General features: G+C 50.9%; 1 protein-coding gene across 1 annotated transcript in view; it reads left to right on the top strand.

The window, feature by feature from the left end:
* The window catches only part of LOC147097166 (prolow-density lipoprotein receptor-related protein 1-like), a 325,180-nt gene that overhangs the window by 286,404 nt on the left and 25,029 nt on the right, over window positions 1-13,747 (top strand). The window contains 3 exon segments of the mRNA XM_085972535.1: window positions 3,514-3,718; window positions 5,354-5,546; window positions 12,841-12,966. Coding sequence (XP_085828661.1) covers window positions 3,514-3,718; window positions 5,354-5,546; window positions 12,841-12,966 — 524 coding nt within the window.

Genomic DNA, 13,747 nt, shown 5'->3' with positions numbered 1-13,747 from the left:
GGTGGGCGTTGTGTGCTGTGAGGAGGATGTCGAGAAACTCCAGTACGATTTGGACAGGTTAGGTGATTGGGCAGATGCAATATAATGTGGATAAATGCGAGGTTATCCACTTTGGTGGCAAAAACAGGAAGGCAGATTATTATCTGAACGGCATAGATTGGGAGAAGGGGAAGTGCAACGAGACCTGGGTGTCCTTGTGCACCAGTCGCTGAAGGTAAGCATGCAGGTGCAGCAGGCGGTTAAGAAAGGCAAGTGGTATGTTGGCCTTCATAGCGAGAGGATTCGCGTACAGGAACAAGGATGTCTTGCTGCAGTTGTACGGGGCCTTGGTCAGACCACACCTTGAGTATTGTGTGCAGTTTTGGTCGCCCTATTTGAGGAAGGATGTTCTTGCCATGGAGGGAGTGCAGCGAAGATTCACCAGACTGATACCTGGGATGGCAGGAATGACGTATAAGGAGAGATTGGGTCGATTGGGCTTATACTTGCTGGAATTTAGAAGAATGAGAGGGGATCTCATTGAAACTTAAAATTCTAACAGGACTGGACAGACTAGATGCTGGAAGGATGTTCCCGATGGTCGGGGGAGTCCAGAACCAGGGGTCACAGTCTAAGGATAAGGGGTAAGCCAATTAGGACAGAGATGAGGAGGAATTTCTTCACCCAGAGAGTGGTGAACCTGTGGAATTCTCTACCACAGAAGGCAGTTGAGGCCAATTCATTAAATATATTCAAGAAGGAGTTGGATATATTTCTTAAGGCTAAGGGATCAAGGGATATGGGGAGAAGGCAGGGACAGGGTACTGAATTTGGATGATCAGCCATGATCTCATTGAATTGGCGGAGCAGGCTCGAGGGGCCGAATGGCCGACTCCTGCTCCTATCTTCTATGTTTCTATAATCGCACCCTTGGAGTATAACCCAGATTGCAGTATAATAATAGTGGTGTTGTTGGACCAGTGCGGTGTGGGCAGATAGCTGGGACTTTGTGACTACATTGTCCCAAACTTTGTTGTTTTACTGTAAATTATGAAAGGGGTTCGATAGGATGTTTTTTTTTAATTATTTGTTTGTGGGATGTGGGCCTCGCTGGCAAGGCCGGCATTTATTGCCCATCCCCTAGTCGCACCTTGATTCAGATTAGATTTATTTGCCATATGTAACAAGTACAATGGAATGCTTGTTCCCCGTCGGGACGCGTCAGCTTTACATACAGTGCCACGTTCAGAGTCAATACAATGGCTTCCCGTGGCAGTGGGAGCACGATGTCCCTCAGCCGCTCCGTCCTCCTCTTCACCGCGGCCTCCTCCTCACTGTTGCCGGCTCCACGTGTGGTGGCCTGCTTCTCCCGCTCTAGCCACCATGCCCGGCTCCCATCCGGACTGCGAGTTACCCGAAATGGAGCTGCCGGTCGACGTGCTGCAGCGTGTCGTGAATCTGCTGTTGCTGCTCGTTGCGCTGCGCTCCTCCGCCGGCTCGCCGAACACATCGTCGAGAAGGTGGTGGTGAGCCGCCTTCTTGAACGCTGCAGTCCCATGTGGTGAAGGTGCTCCCACTGTGCTGTTAGGTAGGGAGTCAAGGATTTTGACCCAGCGACAATGATAGGAACGGCTGATATACTTCTAAGCCTGGATGGTGTGTGACTTGGAGGTGGTGGTGTTCCCATGCGCCTGCTGCCCTTGTCCTTCTAGGTGGAAGAGGTCGCGGGTTTGGGAGGTGCTGCCGAAGAAGCCTTGGCGAGTTGCTGCAGTGCATCTTGTAGGTGGTGCACACTGCAGCCACGGTGCGCCGGTGGGGAGGGATTGAAAGTTTAAGGCGGTGGATGGGGTGCCGATCAAGCGGGCTGCTTTGTCCTAGATGGTGTCGAGCTTCTTGAGTGTTGTTGGAGCTGCACTCATCCAGGCAAGTGGAGAGTATTCCACCACACTCCTAGAGGTGTAGAAGGTGTTTCCACTTGTGATGGGGAGACCAGAACTAGAGGCCATAAATATAAGATAGTCACCAAGAAATCCAATGGGGAATTCAGGAGAAACTTCTTTACCCAGAGGGTGTAATGGATGTAGGTGACTCCCTAGTTACAACAGCTCCCAAGAGAAGGAATTTGATTTTAATGTAGGCTGACTGTCACACATATTGCCACCTCGCACAGAGGGTGAGAAGAGCCCCCGAGTGTAGCAGGAGACCCTTGAGACCCAGAGAGAGGGAGACGCAGGAGAGGGGGACTCTGAACTTGAGAGGGCGAGAGGAGGCCGGAGACCAGGAGTCCAAAAGAGAGGAAATCGTGAATCTTAAGAGGGCACAAACTGATTCCCAAAATAAGCAGCTGCATTGTCCTAACCTTCCCGAGACTCCTGGATGCGTTTGAGGGGAAGCTAGACAAGTACACGAGGGAGAAACATAGAAATGTGGAAGCTAGGAGCAGGAGTAGGCCATTCGGCCCCTCGAGCCTGCTCCGCCATTTAATGAGATCATGGCTGATCATCCAAATTCAGTACCTGTCCCTGCTTTCTCCCCATATCCCTTGATCCCTTTAGCCTTAAGAAATATATCCAACTCCTTCTTGAATATATTTAATGAATTGGCCTCAACTGCCTTCTGTGGTAGAGAATTCCACAGGTTCACCACTCTCTGGGTGAAGAAATTCCTCCTCATCTCAGTCCTAAATGGCTTACCCTTTATCTTTAGACTGTGACCCCTGGTTCTGGACTCCCCGGCCATCGGGAACATCCTTCCCTGCATCTAGTCTGTCCAGTCCTGTCAGAATTTTATAAGTTTCAATGCGATCCCCTCTCATTCTTCTAAACTCCCGCGAATATAAGCCCAATCGACCCAATCTCTCGCGTCATTCCTGCCATCCCAGGTATCAGTCTGGTGAATCTTCGCTGCACTCCTCCATGGCAAGAACATCCTTCCTCAGATAAGGTGACCAAAACTGCACACAATACTCAAGGTGTGGTCTCACCAAGGCCCTGTACAACTGCAGCAAGACATCCTTGTTCCTGTACTCGAATCCTCTCGCTACGAAGGCCAACATACCATTTGCCTTCTGAAAGGAATAGAAGGATGTGTTGATGGGGTGAGATGGAGTCAGGAGGGAGGATGAGTGAGCAATCTGATAGAGGTCTTTAAAATTATGAAGGGGTTCGATAGGGTAGACGTGGAGAAGATGTTTCCATTGGTGGGGGAGACCAGAACTAGGGGCCATCAATATAAGATGGTCACTAATAAATCCAATGGGGAATTCAGGAGAAACTTCTTTACCCAGAGAGTGGTGAGAATGTGGAACTCGCTACCACAGGGAGTGGTTGAGGCGAATAGTATAGATGCATTTAAGGGGGAAGCTGGATAAACACACGAGGGAGAAAGGAATAGAAGGATATGGTGATGGGGTGAGATGCAGTAGGGGTGGGAGGAGGGTCGTGTGGAGCATAAACACCAGCACGAGCCTGTTTCTGTGCCAGGAGATTCCATGCAATTCCGATGTAAAATGCAAATCTTGTCTTTCTTTCTAAGCCTGATGTTCTGGACGAATTGGAATGAGCAGCACCCTAGCATCATGAGGTCCACCCTGAGCGGCTCCAACGTGTTTGTCATCATCGGCACGGATATCCGCACCCCCAACGGACTGGCCATTGACCACCAGGCGGAGAAGCTCTACTTCTCGGACGCCACGCTGGACAAGATCGAGAGATGCGAGTACGACGGCACCAACAGACGGGTGGGTTGGCGGCGACCTCGGAGAGGAGGGAGGGGGCGGGTGGTGGGAGGAGGAGATGGGGAGAGTTGTAGCTGGCTCCGGCTCCAAGGTAACGCGCCAGTCTCTTGGGCGGGAACTCGTCCCTGGTCCAACGTCCAGTATCATAGAAACATAGAAGATAGGAGCAGGAGTAGGCCACAAGTGGAAACACTCCCTGTGTCTATTCTATCAAAACACTTGATAATTTTAAAGACCTCTATTAGGTTACCCTTCAGCCTGTTTAATCACCCTCTCCAGTACCTCTATATCCTTTTTATAATATGGAGACCAGAACTGTGCACAGTGCTCCCAGTGTGGTCTAACCAAGGTATATGGAGACCAGAACTGTGCACAGTGCTCCAAGTGTGGTCTAACCAAGGTATACGGAGACCAGAACTGTGCACAGTGCTCCAAGTGTGGTCTAACCGAGGTATATGGAGACCAGAAGTGTGCACAGTGCTCCCAGTGTGGTCTAACCAAGGTATACGGAGACCAGAACTGTGCACAGTGCTCCCAGTGTGGTCTAACCAAGGTATATGGAGACCAGAACTGTGCACAGTGCTCCCAGTGCGGTCTAACCAAGGTATATGGAGACCAGAACTGTGCACAGTGCTCCAAGTGTGGTCTAACCAAGGTATATGGAGACCAGAACTGTGCACAGTGCTCCAAGTGTGGACTAACCAAGGTATACGGAGACCAGAACTGTGCACAGTGCTCCAAGTGTGGTCTAACCAAGGTATATGGAGACCAGAACTGTGCACGGTGCTCCAAGTGTGGTCTAACCAAGGTATACAGAGACCGGAACTGTGCACAGTGCTCCAAGTGTGGTCTAACCAAGGTATACGGAGACCAGAACTGTGCACAGTGCTCCCAGTGCGGTCTAACCAAGGTATATGGAGACCAGAACTGTGCACAGTGCTCCAAGTGTGGTCTAACCGAGGTATACGGAGACCAGAACTGTGCACAGTGCTCCAAGTGTGGTCTAACCAAGGTATACGGAGACCAGAACTGTGCACAGTGCTCCAAGTGTGGTCTAACCAAGGTATATGGAGAACAGAACTGTGCACAGTGCTCCAAGTGTGGTCTAACCAAGGTATACGGAGACCAGAACTGTGCACAGTGCTCCCAGTGCGGTCTAACCAAGGCATATGGAGACCAGAACTGTTTACAGTGCTCTCCGTGCACTGTTCTCGTTAGACCACGCTGGGAGCACTGTGCACAGTTCCAGTTTCCATATACCTTGGTTAGACCTCTCGGGTGGATGTAAAAGATCCCACGGCCACTATTTTGAAGAAGAGCAGGGGGGGGAGTTCTCCCCGGTGTCCTGGGGCCAATATTTATCCCTCAACCAACATCACTTTATAAAACAAACAGATGATCCGGTCATTTATCACATCGCTGTTTGTGGGAGCTTGCTGTGCGCAAACTGGCTGCCGCGTTTCCTACATTACAACAGTGACTACACTTCAAAAAAAAAAAGTACTTCATTGGCTGTGAAGTGCTTTGGGACGTCCTGAGGTGGTGAAAGACACTAAATGTGAATTTGTTTTAAAATATAAATGATACTTTTTCTTCTCGCATTTTAAGCTTCACCATGCTTGCCTCCAACCCCCTCAGGTGATCCTGAAGTCAGAGCCGGTCCATTCCTTCGGGCTTGCCGTTTACGGCGATTACATATTTTGGACGGACTGGGTGCGCCGGGCGGTGCTGCGGGCCGACAAGTACACCGGAGGGGACCTGCGGGTCCTGCGCGCCGACATCCCGCAGCAGCCGATGGGCATCATCGCCGTGGCCAACGACACCAACAACTGTGAGTGGAGAAACGGTGAACTCGCCGCCGGTCGAACGGGCTGTGCGCTTCGATATTTATCGAGCGGTCGCGTGGCTGGCTCGTAAATCGCTGGCTCAGTGTGTTAATACTTAACATCGCTTAGCATCTCACAGCACAGAAACAGGCCATTTGGCCCCAACGTGTCCGTGCCAGGGTTTATGCTCCACACGAGCCTCCTCCCACCCCTACTCCATCTCACCCTATCACCATATCCTTCTATTCCTTTCTCCCTCGTGTGTTTATCCAGCTTCCCCTTAAATGTATCTATACTATTCGCCTCAACCACTCCCTGTGGTAGCGAGTTCCACATTCTCACCACTCTCTGGGTAAAGAAGTTTCTCCTGAATTCCCCATTGGATTTATTAGTGACTGTCTTATATTGATGGCCCGTAGTTCTGGTCTCCCCCACAAGTGGAAACATCTTCTCTACGTCTACCCTATCGAAACCCCTTCAAAATTTTAAAGACTTCTATCAGGTCACCCCTCGGCCTTCCCCCAAGCTCGTTCAGTCTTTCCTGATAGTTATAAACCTCTCAGTTCTGGTATTTTTTTTGCACCTTCCCCAGTGCCTCTATATCCTTTTGCAATATGGAGACCAGAACTGTGCACGGTGCTCCAAGTGTGGTCTAACCCAAGGTATATGGAGACCAGAACTGTGCACGGTGCTCCAAGTGTGGTCTAACCAAGGTATACAGAGACCAGAACTGTGCACGGTGCTCCAAGTGTGGTCTAACCAAGGTATATGGAGACCATAACTGTGCACGGTGCTCCAAGTGTGGTCTAACCAAGGTATACGGAGACCAGAACTGTGCACAGTGCTCCAAGTGTGGTCTAACCCAAGGTATACGGAGACCATAACTGTGCACAGTGCTCCAAGTGTGGTCTAACCAAGGTATATGGAGACCATAACTGTGCACAGTGCTCCAAGTGTGGTCTAACCAAGGTATACGGAGACCAGAAACAACAGATGGCAGCTGTTGATGATTCCCATTTACACCTCCTCTAAACCCATCTTTTGTTTCTTTATTTGCCCTGCCTTCCACCCTATCGCAGACCTCCCCTTTTGTACTTTCCTCCTCCCTATCCCTGCCCCTGTCCTTGCTTAAAACTTGTTGCATCTGTAACTTTTTCCCGTTCTGACGAAAGGTCATCGACCTGACACGTTGGGCCAGTTCCTCTCCCCAGATGCTGCCTGCCCTGCTGAGTATTTCCAGCATTTTCTCTCTATATCCCAAGTGTGCGTAGGCAGCTTGCCGTTCTAAATATGTACGTGGGAATTCATAATGGGACTGCGTAAAACTGAAGACAGAACGTACAACTTTACGGCGGGTATTAACTTAAGAACATAAGAAACAGGAGTCGGCCATTCGGCCCCACGAGCCTGTTCTATCGTTCAATAAGATCACGGCTGATCATCGACCTCAACTCCACTCTCCCGCCCGATCCCCATATCCCTCGATTCCCCTAGAGTCCAAAAATCTATCGATCTCAGCCTTGAATATACTCAACGACTGAGCCTCCACAGCCCTCTGGGGCAGAGAATTCCAAAGATTCACCGCCCTCTGGGTGAAGAAATTCCTCCCCATCTCAGTCCTAAATGGCCGACCCCTTATCCTGAGACTGTGACCCCTGGTTCTAGACTCTCCAGCCAGGGGGAAACAGCCTCTCAGCATCTACCCTGTCAATCCCCCTCAGAATCTTATACGTTTCAATGAGATCACCTCTCATTCTTCTAAACCCCAGAGAGGACAGGCCCATTCTACACAATCTCTCCTCATAGGACACCCCAGGAATCAGTCTGGTGAACCTTCGTTGCACCTCCTCTAAGGCAAGGATATCTTTCCTTGGGTAAGGAAACCAAAACTGTGTGATCTCAACAAAGTCCGATATAATTGCAGTAAGACTTCTTCACTCTCTCACTCCAAGCCCCTTGCAATGAAGGCCAACATACCACTTGCCTTCCTAACTGCTTGCCCTGCCTGCAGGTTCCCTTTCTGTCTTTCTAACTCTCTGATTGGATGACGCCCGCCTGCCGCGAACTAATTGCCTTCACCCTCGAGGTTCCGCCTCAGCTCTTGGTCCCGACTCTCGCTGTACACCAGCAAAGGAGATGGCTGCGTACATTTGAAGGGACGCTGCTTTATGTCATTAAAATGTTCCCGCGAATAAGGCCGCACAGATCAGCGAGTTATATCTGCACCTACACGTACGGTGGAACCTCCATCACCCGCGCCCCCGGTTTCTGCCTTCACCGTTGTCCAGCAGCCTTTTATCCGGGCTCGAGCCTCACTCAAGATGTGGCCTCATTATCTGTATTGTACTGGTCGTCTTTCTTGTGCCTGAGGGGTCTTGCGTGCTAAGAGCACGTATTGGGGGCTCTCTGCCATTCCAGTTACCCACCTGAGGTCCCCTTATTCATGGGGCGGGGGTGATGGGAACAGGAGGAGGCCATTCAGCCCCCCTCGAGCCTGTTACATTAGGAACAGGAGGAGGCCATTCAGCCCCCCTCGAGCCTGTTACATTAGGAACAGGAGGAGGCCGTTCAGCCCCCTCGAGTCTGTTACATTAGGAACAGGAGGAGGCCATTCAGCCCCCTCGAGCCTGTTACATTAGGAACAGGAGGAGGCCATTCAGCCCCCCTCGAGCCTGTTACATTAGGAACAGGAGGAGGCCATTCAGCCCCCCTCGAGCCTGCTACATTAGGAACAGGAGGAGGCCATTCAGCCCCTCGAGCCTGTTACATTAGGAACAGGAGGAGGCCATTCAGCCATCTTGAACCTGTTGCATTAGGAACAGGAGGAGGCCATTCAGCCCCTTGAGCCTGTTACATTAGGAACAGGAGGAGGCCATTCAGCCCCCTCGAGCCTGTTACTTTAGGAGCAGGAGAAGGCCGTTCAGCCCCCTCGAGCCTGTTACATTAGGAACAGGAGGAGGCCATTCAGCCATCTCGAACCTGTTGCATTAGGAACAGGAGGAGGCCATTCAGCCCCCTCGAGCCTGTTACATTAGGAACAGGAGGAGGCCATTCAGCCCCCCTCGAGCCTGTTACATTAGGAACAGGAGGAGGCCATCCAGCCCCCTCGAACCTGTTACATTAGGAACAGGAGGAGGCCATTCAGCCCCCTCGAGCCTGTTGCTTTCGGAACAGGAGGAGGCCATTCAGCCCCCTCGAGCCTGTTGCTTTAGGAACAGGAGGAGGCCATTCAGCCCCCTTGAGCCTGTTACATTAGGAACAGGAGGAGGCCATTCAGCCCCCCTCGAGCCTGTTACATTAGGAACAGGAGGAGGCCATTCAGCCCCTCGAGCCTGTTACATTAGGAACAGGAGGAGGCCGTTCAGCCCCCCTTGAGCCTGTTACATTAGGAACAGGAGGAGGCCATTCAGTCCCCCTCGAGTCTGTTACATTAGGAACAGGAGGAGGCCATTCAGCCCCCCTCGAGCCTGTTACATTAGGAACAGGAGGAGGCCGTTCAGCCCCCCTCAAGCCTGTTACATTAGGAACAGGAGGAGGCCATTCAGCCCCCCTCGAGCCTGTTACATTAGGAACAGGAGGAGGCCATTCAGCCCCCCTCTCGAGCCTGTTCCGCCATTCAGTTAGATGACGGCTGATCTGCATCTTGGCTCCAACCACCCGCTTTGCTTCCATAACCCTTAATAATCTTACCCGACAATAATCTTATCAATCTGAATTGTCAAAGCTCCAATTCACCCCCAGCCTCGACAGCTTTTTGCGGGGGGGAGTTTTTTTTTCCAGATTACCACTACCCTTTGTGTGAAGAAGTGCTTCCTGACATCGCCCGTCAATGGCCTGGCTCTAATTTTAAGGTTACGCCCCCTTGTTCTGGACTCCCTCTTAATTTAACCCCTTTTAGCCCCCCCCGGGGTATCATTGTGGTGAATCTGGGCTGCCCCCTGCCCCGCCTCCAATGCCAATATATCCCTCCTGAGGTGCGGGGCCCGGAACGGTGGAGGTTCTACTGTCGTGTGATATCCGCAGCTAAGATGCGGGTTCTTGTTGAGTACAGCACTGAGCGGATGCTCTGTCTTAACATTGTGGTCACCCATTTGTCTGCTCTTGTGTCTCTCCGCTCAATGCTGCGCACGCATTGATCTTCCAACCCAGTGCTCACGTGGCCATGTTCAGCCTCTGCATGTTAACTCATTGCTGCCCATCAGGTATGTGTGTCTGTTCTCATTCTGTTTAACCTTCTCGGTAGCACCTAAGACGAGTTAGAGTAAGAGAACGCGGTCGGCGGGGAGGGGTAATGCATGGGAGCTTGTTTTACGGAGGATTTGCATAGGATGTACGGCACCAGAAACGGGCTGTCCGGCCCGAGCCACTCCACTCGAGCCTCCTCCCGTCTTTCCTCATCAGCGTAACCCTCTATTCCCTTCTCCCTCATGCTTGTCCAGCCTCCCTTTAAATGCATCCATACTATTCGCTTCAACCACTCCCTGTGGTAGCGAGTCCCACATTCTCACCACTCTCTGGGTAAAGAAGTTTCTTCTGAATTCCCTATTGGATTTCTTGGTGACTATCTCATGTTGATGGCCCCTAGTTCTGCTCTTCCCCACAAGTGGAAACACTCACTCTGCATCCACTCTATCAAAACCTTTCATAATTTTAAAGACCTCTATTAGGTCACCCCTCAGACTTCTCTTTTCAAGAGCCTGTTCATCCTTTCCTGATATGTACACCCTCGCATTTCTGGTTATCATCCTTGTAAATCTTCTCTGCACCCTCTCCAGTGCCTCTATATCCTTTTTATAATATGGCGACCAGAACTGTACGCAGTGCTCCAAGTGCGGTCTAACCGAGGTTCGATACAGGTTTAACATAACTTCCCTACTTTTCAATTCTATCCCTCTAGAAATAAACCCTAGTGCTTGGTTTGCTTGTTTTATGGCCTTGCTAACCTGCGTCGCAACTTTGTGATTTGTGCATTTGTACTCCGAGATCCCTTTGCTCCTCGAACCCACCTAGACTCGCACCCTCCAAGTGATAAGTGACCTCCCTATTCTTCCGACCAAAATGTAATACCTCACATTTATCTGTGTTGAACTTCATTTGCCAATTATATGCAAGTTTATTAATGTCCTCCTGTAATTTGTTGCAGTCCTAAAATTCGTTTTTCCAATCACTCCCTACCTCTGTAACTTAAGGCGTATTGAAGGTGATTGGCAGAAGATTCAAAGGCGACGCGAGGAAAAACTTTTTTTTTTTTACACGGGGAGCCGTTCCGATCTGGAATGCACTGCCTGAGATGGGGTCCTGTCGGGGCCGGTCTTGGTGGGATCGGCAGAATGGCTTCCCTCCCTCCTCTTATAATCTTGTCTTGTGCAATCTTTCATTACGTCAGTTAACACCTGCTTTACCTTTTGGCCGGAGGAGGGATAGCAGGGGAGTAAACGTTAATGAATTTTCTAAAGAACGCAAGAAAATAGGAGCAGGAGGAGGCCGTACGGCCCCTCGAGCCTGCTCCGCCATTCAATGAGATCACGGCTGATCTTCGAACTCGACTCCACTTTCCCGCCCGATCCCCATATCCCTCGATTCGCTTAGTGTCCAAAAATCTATCGATCTCGGCCTTGAATATACTCAACGACTGAGCCTCCACAGCCCTCTGGGGCAGAGAATTCCAAAGATTCACCGCCCTCTGAGTGAAGAAATTCCTCCTCATCTCAGTCCTGAACGGCCGACCCCTTATCCTGAGACTGTGACCCCTGGTTCTAGACTCTCCAGCCAGGGGGGAAACAGCCTCTCAGCATCGACCCTGTCAATCCCCCTCAGAATCTTGTATGTTTCAATGAGATCACCTCTCATTCTTCTAAACTCCAGAGAATACAGGCCCATTCTACACAATCTCTCCTCATAGGACAACCCCTCTCATCCAGGGATCAATCTGGTGAAACTTCGTTGCACCCGCCTCTAAGGCAAGTCGATCCTTCCTTGGTTAAGGAGACCAAAACTGTGCACAGTACTCCAGGAATAACAACAGAAAACGCTGGAAAAACTCAGCAGGCCAGGCAACATCCGTGGAGAGAGAAATAGAGTCAACGTTTCAGGTCGAAACCCTTCGTCAGAACTGAGGGGGGGAAAAAAAGGCAGGAAATGAGAAACAGATTAAAAGGCCAGTTTAGGGGCTGGGAAATGGGGGAGGGGATGAAAGAACAAAAGGGAAGGTCTGTGGGAGGTGAAGAGACATTAAGAGATATTCAAGGCGAGACGAGATGGTAAAAGGACAGGTAAAGAAACAAATGGCTCTAGATGAAGTGTGAAACGCGCTGGCAGAATGAGAGAGAGCTGCCATGTGGGACAGAGAGAAAACATGGCCGCTGTCTCTCACTCTGCCAGCGAATTTCGCACTTCATCGAAAGCCATCCTTTGTCTCTTTACCTGTCCTATTACCATCTTGTCTCACCTTGAATATCTCTTAATGTCTCTTCACCTCTCAGACCTTCCCTTTTGTTCTTTCATTCCCTCCCCCATTTCCCAGCCCCCAAACTGGCCTTTTAATCTGTTTCATTTCCTGCCTCTTTTTTTCCCCCTCAGCTCTGAAGAAGGGTTTCGACCTGAAACATAGGAGCAGGAGTCGGCCATTCGGCCCCTCGAGCCTGCTCCGCCGTTCAATGAGATCATGGCTGATCATCCAAACTCAGTACCCTGTCCCTGCCTTCTCCCCATATCCCTTGATACCTTTAGCCTTAAGAAACATATCTAACTCCTTCTTGAATATATTTAATGAATTGGCCTCAACTGCCTTCTGTGGTAGAGAATTCCACAGGTTCACCACTCTCTGGGTGAAGAAATTCCTCCTCATCTCTGTCCTAAATGGCTTACCCCTTATCCTTAGACTGTGACCCCTGGTTCTGGACTCCCCCGCCATCGGGAACATCCTGCATCTAGTCTGTCTAGTCCTGTTAGAATTTTATAAGTTTCAATGAGATCCCCTCTCATCTAAACTCCAGCGAGTATAAGCCCAATCGACACAATCTCTCCTCATACGTCATTCCTGCCATCCCAGGTATCAGCCTGGTGAATCTTCGCTGCACTCCCTCCATGGCAAGAACGTTAACTCTGTTTCTCTCTCCACTGGTGTTGCCTGGCCTGCTGAGTTTTTCCAGTGTTGTTATTTCAGATTTCCAGCATCCGCAGTATTTTTGCTATCGTCACAGGACTCCAGGTGTGGTCTCGCCAAAGCCCTGCACAATTGCAATTACAATTCTGTCTTAATCTTCCTTTTTTGGTTTTGTTTTTTTAACCAAACTCAAGGCAAACTATCCCCATGCAAAGTCATGAACGGTGGGTGTCAGGATCTGTGTCTTCTGACCCCCGAAGGACGTGTGAACTGTTCCTGTCGCGGCGATCGGACGCTGTTGAACGACTTCACTTGTAGCGGTGAGTATTTTCGGTTTGCCGCAGCGCTCTGCTAAACCGGTTAGGAATACATCCAGCTCTATTCTCTATGGGGATAGTGCACTCCCAACACGCCCATGCGCCCCTGAGCGGCCTACGGGTGGCGCTGTCCAGGGAGAGTATAAATACTCGGGCACGGGCCCAGCTTGCGCAGGACATTCTTAACAGGAACTAGTGAAGGACACAACTAGACCTCCGTGTTGTAGAACAGTTGATTAAAGCCTTGTTTAACGCTTAGACCAAGTGCCTAGTAGTTTTCTTAGGTCACTTACATAGAATAACGTCGAACATGCAGCACAGAAACAGGATTAAATATTGGCACCCAGGACGGCAGGGCAGAACTCAACTGCTCCTCTCGGTACTTAGCCGTGGCTCAGTGGGCAGCACCCTCGCCTCGGAGTCAGAAGGTTGTGGGTTCAAGTCCCGCTCCAGAGACTTGAGCACAAAAATCTAGGCTGATGCTCCGGTGCGGCGCTGAGGGAGCGCGGCGCTGTCGTAGGGGCAGTACTGAGGGAGTGCCGCACTGTCGGAGGGGCGGTACTGAGGGAGCGCCGCACTGTCGGAGGGGCAGTACTGAGGGAGCGCCGCACTGTCGGAGGGGCAGTACTGAGGGAGCGTCGCACTGTCGGAGGGTCAGTACTGAGGGAGCGCCGCACTGTCGGAGGGGCGGTACTGAGAGAGCGCCGCACTGTCGGAGGGGCGGTGCTGAGGGAGCGCCGCACTGTCCGAGGGGCGGTACTGAGGGAGGGACGGTACTGAGGGA

This window comes from Somniosus microcephalus, chromosome 33, assembly GCF_052327205.1.
Source record: "Somniosus microcephalus isolate GS21.2 chromosome 33, FLI_Smic_1.0, whole genome shotgun sequence".
NCBI classification, from domain to species: Eukaryota; Metazoa; Chordata; class Chondrichthyes; order Squaliformes; family Somniosidae; genus Somniosus; species Somniosus microcephalus.
Note: the sequence above shows the minus strand (reverse complement) of the source record. Positions and strands in the feature narration are given on the sequence as shown.